Source organism: Orcinus orca, chromosome X, assembly GCF_937001465.1.
Source record: "Orcinus orca chromosome X, mOrcOrc1.1, whole genome shotgun sequence".
Classification (NCBI taxonomy): Eukaryota; Metazoa; Chordata; class Mammalia; order Artiodactyla; family Delphinidae; genus Orcinus; species Orcinus orca.
The window spans coordinates 17,355,123-17,370,279 of NC_064580.1; the positions used below are offsets into that span (position 1 = coordinate 17,355,123).

General features: G+C 49.1%; 2 protein-coding genes across 4 annotated transcripts in view; both read right to left on the reverse strand.

Moving 5' to 3' along the window:
• Window positions 1-14,158, reverse strand: part of MAP7D2 (MAP7 domain containing 2) — a 107,994-nt gene extending 93,836 nt beyond the window's left edge. For 2 of the 3 annotated variants that reach the window (XM_049704728.1, XM_012537881.3), the window contains exon 1: window positions 13,978-14,155. In XM_049704728.1, the coding sequence (XP_049560685.1) occupies window positions 13,978-14,104 (127 nt within the window). In that variant the 5' untranslated portion in view covers window positions 14,105-14,155. Of the gene's footprint in view, window positions 1-13,977 lie in introns of all 3 variants that reach the window. The other variant, XM_012537880.3, reaches the window with a different exon arrangement.
• Window positions 1-15,157, reverse strand: part of EIF1AX (eukaryotic translation initiation factor 1A X-linked) — an 84,968-nt gene that overhangs the window by 39,406 nt on the left and 30,405 nt on the right. The gene's annotated exons all lie outside the window — the stretch shown is intronic.

The window sequence follows — 15,157 nt, forward strand, 5'->3', positions numbered from 1 at the left end:
CCATGACTCGAGGGATGCGGGCAGCCTCTAGCAGCTGGAAAGGGCAAGGGAACAGATTCTCCCTTAGAGCCTCCAGTAAGGCTTTGCTGACACCTTCACTTTAGCACTTCTGATGTCCAGAATTGTAAGATAATGAATTCATGTTGCTATAAGCCATTAAATTTGCAGTAATTGGTTACAACAGCAATAGGGAACTACTTCCAACTGTTTGGAAAACAGTTTGGCACTATATGCAAAAGCTGAACATATGCCTACCTTCTGACCCAGTAATTCAACTCCTAGGTATGCACACAACAGAAATGCATGTATATGGGCACCAAGAGATGTGTGCAAGCATGTTCACAGCAGTTTTAGTCAAAAGAATAGAAAACTGAAAATAACCCAATTGTCTATCAGCAAGAGAATGGATAAACCAAATTGTAGTATGTCTAGTCACACAATGTAATACTACCCAAAAATAAAAGGAAATGAACCACTGGGATTTCCCTGGTGGTCCAGTGGGTTAAGAATCTACACTCCCAATGCAGGGGGCCTGGGTTCGATCCCTGGTCGGGGAACTAGATCCCACATGCATGCCGCAACTAAGACCTGGCATAGCCAAAATAAGTAAATAATAATTTTTTAAAAAAGAAAAGAAATGAACCACTGATGTCTGCAACATCACGGATGAATCTTACACACACAATTTGGGGTGGAAAAAACCAGACACAACAAAAGTATATACTTGAAGAAAAAGTTCTGGAGATGGATGGTGGTGATGATTGTACAACAATATGAATGCACTTAATGCCACTGAACTGTACGTTAAAAATGGCTAAAATGGTAAATTTTATGTTATGTATATTTTGCTACAATAAAAATGTACATACTACGAGTCTATTTTTATAAAGCTCAAAAACAAGCAAAACTAATCTCTAGTGAAAAGAGGTAAGAACAATGGTCACCTTTAGGGGATACTGTCTAGAAGGAGGCACAGGGTACTGGAAATATTTAGTTTCTTGATCTGGGTGTTGGTTACATGGGTGTATATGTAAACGTTCATCAGACTGTATGCTTAAGATCTGTGCACTTTAGTTTCCAAATGCCAGCCCCAAGTTTATTTGCACATGATTTGATTTACCTGAATTCGTGTTATCAACACTGTAATGGAAATGGAAGAGAAAAGAAAAACCCACCAGAAGTGTGTGTAGTCAGGGAAGGCTTCAGGGAAGAGGTGAGATGTGAGCCAAGTACTGAAGGGTGAACATGGTAGACACAGACAGGAAGGCATTCTGGACAGAGGGAAGAGCATGTGCGTGGGCGGCGAGGTGCATGCAGAGTGTGCCAGACACTACCAGCTGGGGGTGATCACTGGCCAGAGAAGGGGGGCTGGAGGGGTAAGAGGGAGTCCCATCCCAACACACCCAACCTGGGAAACCCCAGCAGCAGTCTGGACTGTGCTTATGCCAGGCTGATGTCAGAGGAGATCAAACAAGACTGCGATGTGATGAATCCATGACAGGGAGGGGGACCTGGACAGAGACCCCTAAGGCTCTTGTGATTACAGTCGGGACCTAGATGACAGGGTCTGACCCAGGCACTGGCAATGGGGACAGGGTCGTGAGAGATGGAGGCAGAGCCCCCTGCCTTGGCTGTAATGGGAGTGGGAGAGGGGAAGGCTGGGAAGTCTGCTGGTTAAGCCCACCAGCTGGTTAAGTGGCTGGTGATCCCGCTAACCAGAGGGGAGAAGACCAGACTACCCTTTCCCCTGCCTCCTGGGCTGGCAGTGGAGGATCACAGTATGTCAGAGTTGGAAAGCATTAGTCAGATGACCTAGTGTGCCAGTGCACTCACAAGCGACCAAGTTCTTCGCCGAGGCCAGCACAAGGCCACAGTGTGCGGAGCAAGCTGGACGAGAGAGCTAAGGCTCATCTACTTCAGTGAACAGTCCTGGAGAAGAAGGAACTGATTCCTTCAGCTGTGCTGCTCATGGCTCCCCAATGCCCTCGCCAGCCTCGCCTCGGTCTCAGTCCCTGCCAACATCCCCCTGTAAAAGTTCTCCCCACAGCCCATCCATATCCTGCATAGCTCATGGCTTCATCTCATGATCTGATAATGCCTTATAAGTCAACCTGGTTTCTCCTCCAGCCATGCTGTGTAACCCAAACTGAGGCAGGGACGGAGAAGGCACCCCAGGGCCCCCAGGAGCCAGAGATACGTCTTGGCTAGTACGTTCTATCACGGCCCTACAGACCTGATGTGAACCACAGGAGCTAAGTACCAGTTCTGTTCTTGGTGGCCTGTGCACATCTGAGAGGGTCTGAACGACAAGTACCAAATACCAGAGCTTGTAGAGGAGAAACCAAAAATAGATGGGATAAATGAGGAGCTTGGGATGAACACACACACACACTACTATATATAAAATAGGTAATCAACAAGGACCCACTGTATAGCACAGGGAACTCTATTCAATATTCCGTAATAACCTATATGGGAAAAGAATCTGAAAAAGAATGCATATATGTATAACTTATTCACTTTGCTGTACACTTGAAACTAACACAACACTGTAAACCAACTATATACTCCAAAATAAAATAAAAATTAAAAAAAAATAGATGGGTATGAAGGAACTTGTTTGAGGCCCGAAACACACTACTTATTTCTTTTTTAAATAAATTTATTTATTTTACTTATTTATTATTTTTGGCTGCATTGGGTCTTCGCTGCTGCGTGCGGTCTTTCTCTAGTTGCAGCGAGCGGGGGCTACTCTTTGTTGCCGTGTGCGGGCTTCTCATTGTGGTGGCTTCTCTTGTTGTGGAGCACGGGCTCTAGGCTTGTGGGCTTCAGTAGCTGTGGCTCATCAGCTTCAGTAATTACGGCTCGCGGGCTCTAGAACACAGGCTCAGCAGTTGTGGCGCACGGGCTTAGTTGCTCCATGGCATGTGGGATCGTCCTGGATCAGGGCTCGAACCCGTGTCCCCTGCATTGGCAGGCGGATTCTTAACCACTGCTCCACCAGGGAAGCCCAACACACTATTTCTAACCTGGCAAGGTCAGTGAACATCTAGTTAACTGCACAATCCAATTCAGGAGCCACTACCACATGTGGCTATTTAAATTATTTAAAATCAGACACAATTAAAAAGTCAGTTCCTCAGGGCTCAATAGCCACATGTGGCGAGCGGCTACCATTTGGAACAGACGTAGAACAGAAAAGAAAGTTCTATTGGACAGTGCTGCGTAGAGTATCTCCTGCTTGAATTGGCCTGATCATAAGAGGCACTCATTCTGAAGTCACCTTCACACACCTTTACATGTCATCTCTACACACCTTTAAAAAAGGGGGTAAGAATCCTTTTAATTTTTAACTAATAAAGATAAAATTATGTACCACAAAGGACAGTCTACATTCCTTAGTAGAAAGGCACCATGTCTTCTTGGGTTGTTCAGTCGAAACAGAGAGAAAGTAAAAGACAAGTAAGAGAAATGAAAGCTGAACAGGGTAGAGTGAAACAGTCCATTTCACTCCCTTGACTGTTCTGCTATAAAAAGAGTTAATCTCACCCCAGAAGATTAGGGATATGTAGAAATTAATGGACCATTAATAAGAAGCAATTATTCTTTAGAAATAATTCGTGACTGACAAAAACAAAGTCAAGTGAAGTGGAAACTTAGGTGGGTGAGGAGGGGGGAAAAGGAGAGCAGGAACATGTTTTGCAGTAAGAAAAAAAATTACTTATTGTAATTGCAGTTAAGTGCAATTTCATTCCTTATACCTTTTTTTGAAAGATTGTATTTATTTATTTATTTATTTTTGGCTGTGTTGGGTCTTCGTTGCTGCGCGCGGGCTTTCTCTAGTTGCGGCGAGCAGGGGCTACTCTTCGTTGTGGTGCACGGGCTTCTCATTGCGGTGGCTTCTCTTGTTGCGGAGCACGGGCTCTAGGCGTGCTGGCTTCAGTAGCTGTGGCTCGCGGGCTCTAGAGCACAGGCTCAGTAGTTGTGGCACGCGGGCTTCAGTAGTTGTGGCTCATGGGCTCTAGAGCGTTTTATAATTGTGGATAACGGGCTTAGTTGCTCCGCGGCATGTGGGATCTTCCCGGACCAGAGCTCGAACCCGTGTCCCCTGCATTGGTAGGTGGATTTTTAACCACTGCACCACCAGGGAAGCCCCACAATCAGTAATTTTTTAGAGGGCTTTTCATCTGAAGATGTAACTAAATCTGCTTCAATAATACTGGTTACCTAGCTGATGAAAATGAACGAAATTTTGTTCATAACACATATCTACACTGGGGGAAAATTTACCCACGTGCAAGGAAAGCTTCCACTGAAGGCTGTCATAATATTTCACCACCATTTGTCACCCCTGACTGGTGCTCAAGAGAACCGAACACACACAGTTAATAAGGTAGAGAAGAGGAAATTCTCCTAAGAGGAGACCCGGCCCCCATGCACAGGGACGTTTGCCTCTCTAGTCAATGGAATGCTGAAAATGCATGCCTAGGTGCTAAGGGAGGAGAACATAGGGGAATCTTGTGTGTGTGTGTGTGTGTGGTGTGGGGTCTTTTTAAAAATAAGCACAGCAGGGGAATCCTGTTTTGCCCAGTTTATGATTCAGATGGTTATTTCAAGTTAAGGGCAAATATTAAGGTGTTGTTTTGAAACAAAGACACAGAGCACTACTTAATAAAGGACTTTTGGTGCCTGGTGAAAAATTCAAGCTGCAGGGGCATTTCCTGCTCTGTATTTATTAATTTCAGGTATTCATTTATGCACTCCTCTCTCCCTCCTTCTGCTTATATAAAATACAGCAGAAATGAATGTGAAAAGTGTGAGAAAGAGAAAAACAAGAGTGGGATAGAAAAATGGAGCTAAGAAGAAAGTTAATCCAATAGCTCGACCATAGCAATTGGGGTTGCACACTGGTTGACCTGCTAAACCAACAGTTAACTCTTTTTTTTTTTAATTTTTTTTTTTTTCGGTATGCGGGCCTCTCACTGTTGTGGCCTCTCCCGTTGCGGAGCACAGGCTCCGGACGCGCAGGCTCAGCGGCCATGGCTCACGGGCCCAGCTGCTCCGCAGCATGTGGGATCTTCCTGGACCGGGGCACGAACCCGTGTCCCCTGCATCGGCAGGCGGACCCTCAACCACTGCGCCACCAGGGAAGCCCTTTTTTTTTTTTTAACTTTTAAAAAAATTTATTTATTTTTATTTTTGGCTGTGTTGGGTCTTCGTTGCTGCGTGCAGGCTTTCTCTAGTTGCGGCAAGAGGGGGCTACTCTTCGTGGCGGTGCGCGGGCTTCTCATGGCAGTGGCTTCTCTTGTTGCGGAGCACGGGCTCTAGGTGTGTGGGCTTCAGCAGCTGTGGCACGCGGGCTTCAGTAGTTGTGGCTCGCGGGCTCTAGAGCGCAGGCTCAGTAGTTGTGGCGCACGGGCTTAGTTGCTCCGCGGCATGTGGGATCTTCCCGGACCAGGGCTCGAACCCGTGTCCCCTGCGCTGGCAGGAGGATTCTTAACCACTGCGCCACCAGGGAAGCCCCACCAACCGTTAACTCTTAAAGACTCGGTGTCAAAGGCAAAGACAGACCAACTGCTCAGGAGGGGGACAACTTGGTCTGGGCAGGGACTTGTCCTTCAGGCCCTGAAAGCGAATTCGGGTTAAGTGGCCCTGCCCAGTAAGTCCCCCTATAGCCAGTGCCAGCTCTGCCACATCATCAAACCTAGGACGCGGGAGGCGGGACAAGCCCCTGAATTCACTGGAACTGTCCAATTATGGGGTCTCCAGAGTTAGGGGGTCTGTCCTGTCAGCCAACCAGAACTTGTTGATCATAATCAGAGTGTGGCTTCTGTGAACAGGAACTAGGAAAGCACATCACTAGCCCTGGGGCGAAATGACCAGACCTGCCCTCACAGAGCCCATCCTGACCCAGCCCAGCAGACCCCACCCCGCAGACGGGGTTCCCCACCGGACCCGACACTGAACCTGGGAGAGCCTGCGCTGGCTAATACCGTTCTCCTCCCACTGTTCCATCAGTATCATACCATGCTTTCCCTCCGTAACAGCCCAACATTTACCACAAAGCCGAGCCCACTCCCTTTCCACAGCCTGCCAGGTCCCCGAGACAATCCGTGCCAGGGCCTCGGCACTTGCCCACCCTGGGGAAAGCAAAAGCAGCTTCTCTCCTCGAGAGCCTGAGGGTCCAGGGAGGTTTTGCTTATTGTAGGGGAGACCGTTTTATCAAAGCATCTTTTGAGTTCCACACAAGAGATCTAAGATAGACTGAATACCGCAGCATACATCCTGTTCTTCATACCACACTCAATACCATGGTGCCCTATGTGACCAACAGAACTTTCTGCCATGAGGAAAATGTTCTAGATCACCGCGTCCAATATGCGAGCCACTAGCCACAGCTGGCTACTGGGCAGCTGAACTGTGACTAGTCCATGTAGAGATGTGCTGAAGCATAAAGTCTTCCACTGGTTTTGGAAGACTTGGTGCAAAGAACAGAATGTCAGATATCTCATTAATAATTCTTTACACTGATTACATGTTGAAATGACAATATTTTAGATATACTGAATTAAATAAATTGTATTATTATATTAATTTCCCGTTTCTTTTTGCTTTTTCAATGCAGTTATTAGAAAATTTAGGAGTACATATGTGACTAGCATTCTATTGGTATTAGCCAGCACCAACCTATACCATTATTTAGTAGTTTTCTTTAAACTGAATTTTTTTCATTTTTTTAATCATTCTGAAAATAGTCGTGAAATTACAGTTTGAAAATATTCATGAAATTACGGTTTGATGTATTAGTTGTATTTTTACAACACAATTAAAGAATCCACAGGACCATTAATCTAAAATTGAGAAGATAAGTTTGTCCACGTGTAACCTAAACCCTCTTAGGTACCACACCCTTTGGGAAATGCTGGCCCAGGACAGAGCTACTCAGAGTGTGGCCTGTGGACAGATGCCAGCCTCCTTATTGTTCATTATCGTCCACAATAAGGACATAAATTGAGAGCACGTATTTAGAAACATTCATAGCAATTTGACAAAGTAATGTGATACCCATTGATATCTTGGAATCTGGTATCTAATCTGATATTTTAAAATTGGGACCTGTATTTTACATGTGCTTTACATTTTGTTTCTAGTAAGTCCTTTAAATTGTATTTAAGAGTTAGAGACACACTGGGCTAGAGTATAAGAGAATCTTCCGTGGGCCTTCCAGAGTGATGACCTAAGAGCCGCAGTCCTCAGTCACAGCCAATGCAGTGCTCTAAGACAGGAAAGCATACTAAGGAGATCTTCCAGACCCCAACATAAAGGCTGGCACAGAGGGGATGGGGGCTTAATTCCTGGCAAATAAGAAATTCTGTTAAATGAAACTTCTCTTCCTCTAAGCATTTTTGTTGATAAAACTTTTGCTGTAATTCTAAGAAATGAAGGTCCTCATCACCTCTGTAGAGAAAAACAACTGTATACTATAAAAAAAGGTACACAAAATCCTTATAAAATGTATATTGATAGTACTGAGCTAGAGCTTGAGAGGGGTACAGAAAATGCGGGAGGCATGACCCATGTGCAAAAGGAATTTGTTATAATCTATCTGGAATGGCACAGAGGCATGGAGATTAAAAATACTTAACTCTAGAGTCAAACACACTTACTGTGTGACCTTGACCAACTTATTGAACCTCTCTCTCTTTTTTTTTTTTTTTTTTTGCCGTGCCACACAGCATGCAGGATCTTAGTTTCCTGACCAGGGATCAAACCTGGGCCCTGGCAGTGAAAGGGCTGAGTCAGGGAATTCCCTTACTTAACTTCTCTTAGTGTCAATGTACTTAGCTGTTACAGTAGAGAATCTCCGAAAAGGGAGATTCCTCCTCTCCTAGTAGGCACTTACCATGCCTCACCTCAAGAGGTGGAGTCTATTTCCCCGCCCCTTGAATCTGGGCTGGCTTTGTGACTTGCTTTGACCACCAAATGCAGCAGAAGGGACATTCTGGGACTTTCAAGTCTGGGCCATAAGAGAACTGGCAACCTGTACTTCCTGGCTCTTGAAGAACAGCTGCCACACTGTGAGGAAGGCCAGGACAGACTCCTTGTGTAATTTGAGACACCCGGACCATGAGAGGCCATCTTGAACATTTCAACCCCACTGAGCTCCCAGCACAGGCAGCAGGAGAACCACTCAACTGAGCCCAACCAACCCCCTGAATGGTGAGAAATAGTAAGTTTGGAGTGTTTCGCTACACAGGAATAGAAAATTACAAATCTCTAAAATGAGAATAAAAACAGTATAAAGGATGGCTATGAGGAATAAAGTAAATAACGTATGACAAGTGCTTATAACGGTGCTTGGGACATAAGTGCTCAACAATTAGCAGCTGTTACTATTTGAGGAGCTAAAATGAACACATGTGCAATATATGACTGCAGACTACTTGGGAGGTTCCATTCAGGTTCTCAGGGCCCTGCAGGCCCCGAGCAGAGGAATGCCCAGGAGGTGAAAAGACAAGGCTTTGTGGTGAACGCAAGTATTGGACCTGAAGAATGCAGCGTGCAGAACGATGGTTTTTAAATCCCTGATGCATGGAGAGCCACCCGAGAACTTCCGGGCAACCACAATATGTGCGCACATCAAGGGCTGAAGCCTAGAGGTCTCCATGGAGACAGTGTAGATGGGTGGCTGCCAGGACCTGGGGAGTGGATGACGGGTGAGGGGGAATGGGGAATGACAGCTAATGGTTATGGGGTTTCTCTGCGGGGTGACGAACATGTTCTAAAATTGACTGTGGTGATGGCTGTACAATTCTGTGAATATACTGACAACCACTGAATTGGGCATTTTAAATGGCAAGAGGAAAGCTACCGCTCCCCAAGAGAGAAGCACACCGAGGCCTACATTGAGACAGAGCTCAGAGGCGGATGAAGGGGATCCCGAGGCCCAGCGTGCCCCGGAGCCTCAGGTGCCTAGCCGGCAGACTCCTCATTGGAAAGCGGTCACCTCAGACATGAGCCGGGCGGTGAGCAATCCCTCCTGGGCCACGGCGCCCCAAGGGCAGCCACCCTGGACCACTGCCTCTTCCTTCTTCTGGTGTAATTCGTTCAAAAGAGCCTAGAGGGCAGGGCCATGGAAAGTTTTCAAATTATCAGACTGCTGCCAGAGTCAGCTCTGCCTGCGAACCCTCCCTCCCCCACTCCCCGGAACTGGGCAATACCATCATAAGCATCATCAGACTACCTGCCCTGTGAGCACCTACTATGCTGAGCCATTATGAGTTCTACCTTGTTAAATCCTCCCAACAAAGCCCACTAGACTATTGACCAGCATCCCCCAGAAAACCACATCTCTCGTCTGCCCAAAGCAACCCTGCAAATCCTACTGTGTTATAAGTCAATCAGTATAGCTACTACAGAAGGCAAGATGTTCTTTTAAAAAGTGAACCATGGCAGAAGATGGGGCATCTGAATGAGAGGAAAACATCCTTTAATTGTGGAGAGGGAGAAGGGATAGAGATAGAAATGACAGAATTTGACCAGTCGGGTCACTAGGGTCAGTACATCAGAAAAGAAACAGTTGATGGTCAGACTTTCAGGAATTTGCCCTGAAGGTCCTGCCAGGTCCGAGTCCTTCAGTGCCATAACTCCACAAAGCCAGAAGCCCCAGATCAAATACAACTTTCTTTCGCTCCTGACCTTGGCCCTTCTCACTGCCGAAGGGACTTGCAACGTTAGGACACACGCACAAGCTCAAGTTGCTCCTCTTGGTCCAAACAGCTCTACGATGACAGTGGTCAATAATGGTTTTAGGGACTTCCCTGGTGGTCCAGTGGTTAGGACGCCGCGCTTTCATTGCTGAGGGCCCGGGTTCAGTCCCTGGTCGGGGAACTAAGATCCCACGAGGCGTGCAGTGTGGCAAAAAAAAAAAAAAAAAAAAAAAAGAATGGTTTTAAATGTAGCAACTTTGAGAAAGGATGAAGAACTCTGATTTCTTGGGGCCCTACTCTCAGCCTTTCCTTTTCCCTACTGTGGCCCCTGGGGGGAGGCTCTCCTGAACTTCCAGTCTGCACTCCTCCATTCTCCTGATCTAGGATGGGGGATGGAAGACAGGCAGATGGAAGGACAGCAGGGAACCTCGTCTCAACTCAAAGCAATTCCCTCCTTACCAGGGAACCATGGGCAAATGGATTGAACTCAGTAAACAGTATTTACCTGCAGAAAGCACTGGAAAGTTCAACAAGCCTCAGGAAACATGCTTTGTAATTCCACTATCTCAAGCTCCTCCACCGACACACTTCTTTAATCCAACTCACGAGTATTTCCTCAACCCAGTGGAGCTGCTCCCAGCATAATGCAATTGTCAAACATCAGTTACACACCTGTTGCGTGAAAAAACTGTGAGGAGGGGGCTTCCCTGGTGGCGCAGTGGTCGAGAGTCCGCCTGCCGATGCAGGGGACACGGGTTCGTGCCCCGGTCCGGGAAGATCCCACATGCCGCGGAGCGGCTGGGCCCGTGAGCCATGGCCGCTGAGCCTGCGCGTCCGGAGCCTGTGCTCCACAGCGGGAGAGGCCACAACAGTGAGAGGCCCGCGTACCGCAAAAACAAAGACAAAAACCTCTGAGGGGGAGTAGGATGACCATCCAGTCACCCTCTGCACCAGGCCTCGCCCTCAAGCCAATCATCTAACAGAAGGGACAATGGCTAACCAGCTTCAGCATTTACTGTGTGTCAAGCACTGCTTTACAGATATCAATTCCTTCATCTTCAAGGCAGTGTTTCTATCCCCCCCCCCCACGGTGTTCTTAAGCCCATTTTAAAGGTGAGAAAACTAAAGCTCAGCAGTGTCTCCCTGAGGTGAGACATCAGGAAGGGGAGAGGCGGCATTCACACCCAGGCAGTCTGGATCTCGATCGCCCGAGCTCCAATGACAGCAGGAGCCACCAGCACAGGGCCCTGCTCACAGTGGGCACCCAATGAACACCTGCCGAGAGGAACTGGAAGGTTAATGTCGTCACACGTGCAGAAGAAGAAGAGTGCTTTCCTGCAGGTGCTGCAGGCACAGGCAAGACGAGTTCCTTAATTCAGACTGAGAGAAGCCTAGAGGAAGTGAACGCCCGAAGGGAAAAGGGGAGAAGGGGGCATTTCAGACTGAGCGGTGCCCAGGACCTGTGTAACAGCGAGGCAGCCTGACAACGGTGACCTGGTGACTCTGCTTGCCCTCTAAAGGTATTGAGGCAGAACCAAGCAACAGGCGCTTGCTCCGCATTCCTGATACTGTGATATAACACAAGCACTAAAGAGAACAGCACATCTGGTAATTTCTCTTCTGGGAGTAACTGAAAGGAAAGAAAGCAAGCATCACTGGTGGGTAATGGGGAAAAAATGCACAGGATTTCAGTATTGGAAGAACCTGTTGCTAGAAGAAACAACCAGAGAGGTATTCCCCTGCGACCTTCTACAACAGCTCCCAGGAAAACCACTTGCCGGCCCATATCGCCCAGCTGTGCTGCCGTGAAATTGTCCGAGAGCCTAAACACCTCAGGCCTCTTAGTCTTTTCTGCCCCTCACAGCACTCAGCACAAGCTTAGGATCAATGGTTGACTCTCAAGAAATGCAGGTTCACTCTCATCAAGAATGGGTCCCAAATGATAAGGCCTTGGGCAGCCAAGAGTAATCAGTACCAAGATGTATTATAATAAAACCTCAAAGGGCTTCCCTGGTGGCGCAGAGGTTAAGAATCCGCCTGCCAAGGCAGGGGACACAGGCTTGAGCCCTGGTCCAGGAAGATCCCACATGCTGCGGAGCAGCTGCGCCCGTGCGCCACAACTACTGAGCCTGCGCTCTAGAGCCCACGAGCCACAACCACTAAAGCCTGTGCGCCTAGAGCCCGTGCTCTGCAACAAGAGAAGCCACTGCAATGGGAAGCCCGAGCACCTCAACAAAGAGTAGCCCCCGCTCGCCGCAACTAGAGAAAGCCCGCACGCAGCAATGAAGACCCAACGCGGACAAAAGTAAGTAAATAAATAAATATTAAAAATAACACAAAAAACTCAAAAATCAAGACTTCTCTGAGGATGACATTATTTTTCTAAGTACCTAGCCTCACAAAACCCACTTGAAAGAACAAACCATGGTACTACCTGGCACCTAAATTGAACACTCCAATTATTCCACATCAACCCTTATGCACATAGAAGTTTATGAAATATATATATATATATGTGTGTGTGTGTGTGTGTGTGTGTGTGTGTGTATATATATATATATATATATACATTTTGGCCGCATCGCGCGGCTTGTGGAATCTTAGTTCCCAGACCAGGGATTGAACCCATGCCCCCTACGGTGGAAGCTCGGAGTCTTAACCACTGGACCACCAGGGAACTCCCTGAAATATTTTAAACCTTCACACAACATGTCTTTCCATATTTCTAATTTCAAATGAAGGAAAAGAGCTTTAAGCTATTTTTCTACAATAAAGTTTCCAACTAGAACTTAATAAGGATGTCCCCTTATTGAGTGCCTTCAAATAAATTAAAATATCACAGATATTTCAGGCTCAACCATACAGCTCCGCCCTACCTCTAAAACATCGAAACGACCTAATTATTTAAACTCGACCAAATAAAAATGTGAACTTTAACAACCTCCCTTTTCCAATGTTATATTCTACTAGGTCCCCCTCCCCCAAGGCTGGTTCTGATGGATGGGTGGGTTTTGGGTTTCTCCCTAGCACATGCAGCCGAGTTTCCCAAACAAAAAGGACGAAAACAGAAGTACATCTTTTCAGTATTTATATCACTATCCTGTGATATTTGTTAAATTCTGCCTTCAAAACAAATGCGTGATGAAAAACGCAAACTGGGAAAGATTTAAGCCACCTCCTCCTTCTCGAAATGATGCAAATGAAGGCCCAATCAGAACATACCCCTCCCCCATGAAAACCATGTTTTAAGTGACTAAAGAACATTGCCCTTGATTTCCTTCCCTTCCTTGGTACACCTTACATAAAACACGCAGATCTTCACTATGTGATAATTCTCCAAATCCTATACTTAAGATCTGTGCGCTTTTGTGGGATGCACGTTATACTGCGGTAAAACACGCCTTAAAAATACCTCACACTAACTTAAAAAAAAAAGGTGTTGCCAGGAAAAACATGAAATCGGTTTCCAAGTTGCTTACACACCCGCACTACCTGCAACCACTTTACAGAACGTTAGAAGATGCGAAACCAGCTTATCTAAAATTCTGCCAAATGTCCTCAAAATCTCTCCCTGCTTCGCTCGTTTCCAGGCAGCCAATCCGGGGACCATCCCTCCTTAGCTCCCAGCAGCTGCAGCCTCTAGGGCCGGGGGACTCATCCGTCGCGCTGCCACGCGAGGGAGCCGCGACCCCGCCAGACCCCTGGGCAGCGCACCCGCGGCCGCCGGGAGCGCAAGCGGGCGGCAGGGGAACCCGGCCCGGGGCTCGCAGCTGGCCACCCCTGCCAGTGGGTGACGCGCCGGTTCTGCCCCCCGGGGACGCCGCGAAGCATGAAGCTGGGCTGCCCCTCGCGCGCGACGCCCGAGACGCAGATTGGCCAGGCGCGCAGGCCCCGGCCACCCCCCGCGCCCGCTCGGTCGGCCCCAGTGCCCCCCACGCCTGCTGCTCCGCGATGCGGGGCCAGCCCCCCGGGCCCCTGGGGCATCAAGCGTGGCCCCGGTCCCCGCACGCCAAACATACCTGCCACCCACCCTAAGCCACCCCCAATCCCACCCACTCTGGCCACTCGAGAGCGTACTCTGCCACCGGCACCGTGAGGGGCGCCGGCCCCGGGGTCCCGCGCCCAGGCGACCCCGGGCTGAGGAAAGGACATTAGCTCAGTTCCGCGCCCCGCCCCCCACAGCCTCGCGCTCCACAACCTCTACCTCTTGCGGCCCGCCCGGGGGGCCTGAGGCTCCCACGCGCCCGCCGCATCCCGGGAGCCCTACCTGAAGGCCGGTGGTTGGGCGGCGAGGTCCGCACCGCGCCCGGTTCGGCCATCTTCCCGGGAAGCGGGGGGGCCCGCGTAGACCCCTCCGTCCCGGCTGCCGCCCCGCAGTCGACGCCGTGCTCCATCGGGATGCCGGGGCCGCACAGGCGCACTGCCCCTGCCGCCGCGCCGTATCGGACCTGCGCGCGTCCGTACGCGCACGCGTCCCCCCCACGGCGTGCACGTGCGATGTGCGCACCGGTTCTCAAGCCGCGCACGAGCACCGCGTGCACACGCGAGCTGCACACGGGTCCTCAAGCAGCAGGCGCCTACCTCGTGCACTTGGCAATATGCACACCAGCCCTCACACAGCACGAGTACACGGCGTGCACGTGCAGTGTGAGCACTAGTTCTCATAGCGCTCCCACACACCGCGTGCACGTTCGATGTGCACACCAGTCCTCACAGCGCGCACGCACACACGGCATGCACACGGTTCCTCATACAGTGCGCACACACAGCATGCACACAACCAGTGTAAACACACGTCCCCACACAGTGCATACACTCAGCATTATATATACATGGGATGTAGTTTCTCACACAGGGTGCACACACATCCTCACGCAGTGTGAACACAGCGCGCACACACCATGTGTACACACCTGCCCACCCAGCACGCACATGTTCTCACACGGCTCGCAGAAGTTCACACACACTAGGCATCCACATACGTAGAGCTGCAGCTCTGGAAACAGGTCCTCTTAGGGCCTCGGGCAGGCGCCGCTTGGGCCAGTGCCACATGTGCAGATGCCTCCCTCCAAGCACAAAGGTGCACGGGTGGCAGGCGCTAGGTCTTCCCTCACCGCAGCGAGGGGCTCCAGGAAGCCAGACTGGTGGACCTTCAAGGAAGAGGAGGGGCACGCAGTCAGCCTTCCAACCATGCCCCCACTCCCAGGCTGATTCCACCCGAGCGCTACTCAATGGCTTCTTCCTGGTGTGCAAATAATGCACTAGAGAAATCTCTGTGAGAACATCTCTGGGAAGACAAATGAGAGTGCACTGAACGTGTAGCCTTGGGAGTAGGCGTCTGGACAGGGTGTGGGGGCCTGTGGAGGTGTGTTTCCCCTGGATGTCCTTTTACCCCTGCCAGAGCACTTAACTTCTTTTCAAAAATATACATATTGAAAAAGACATCT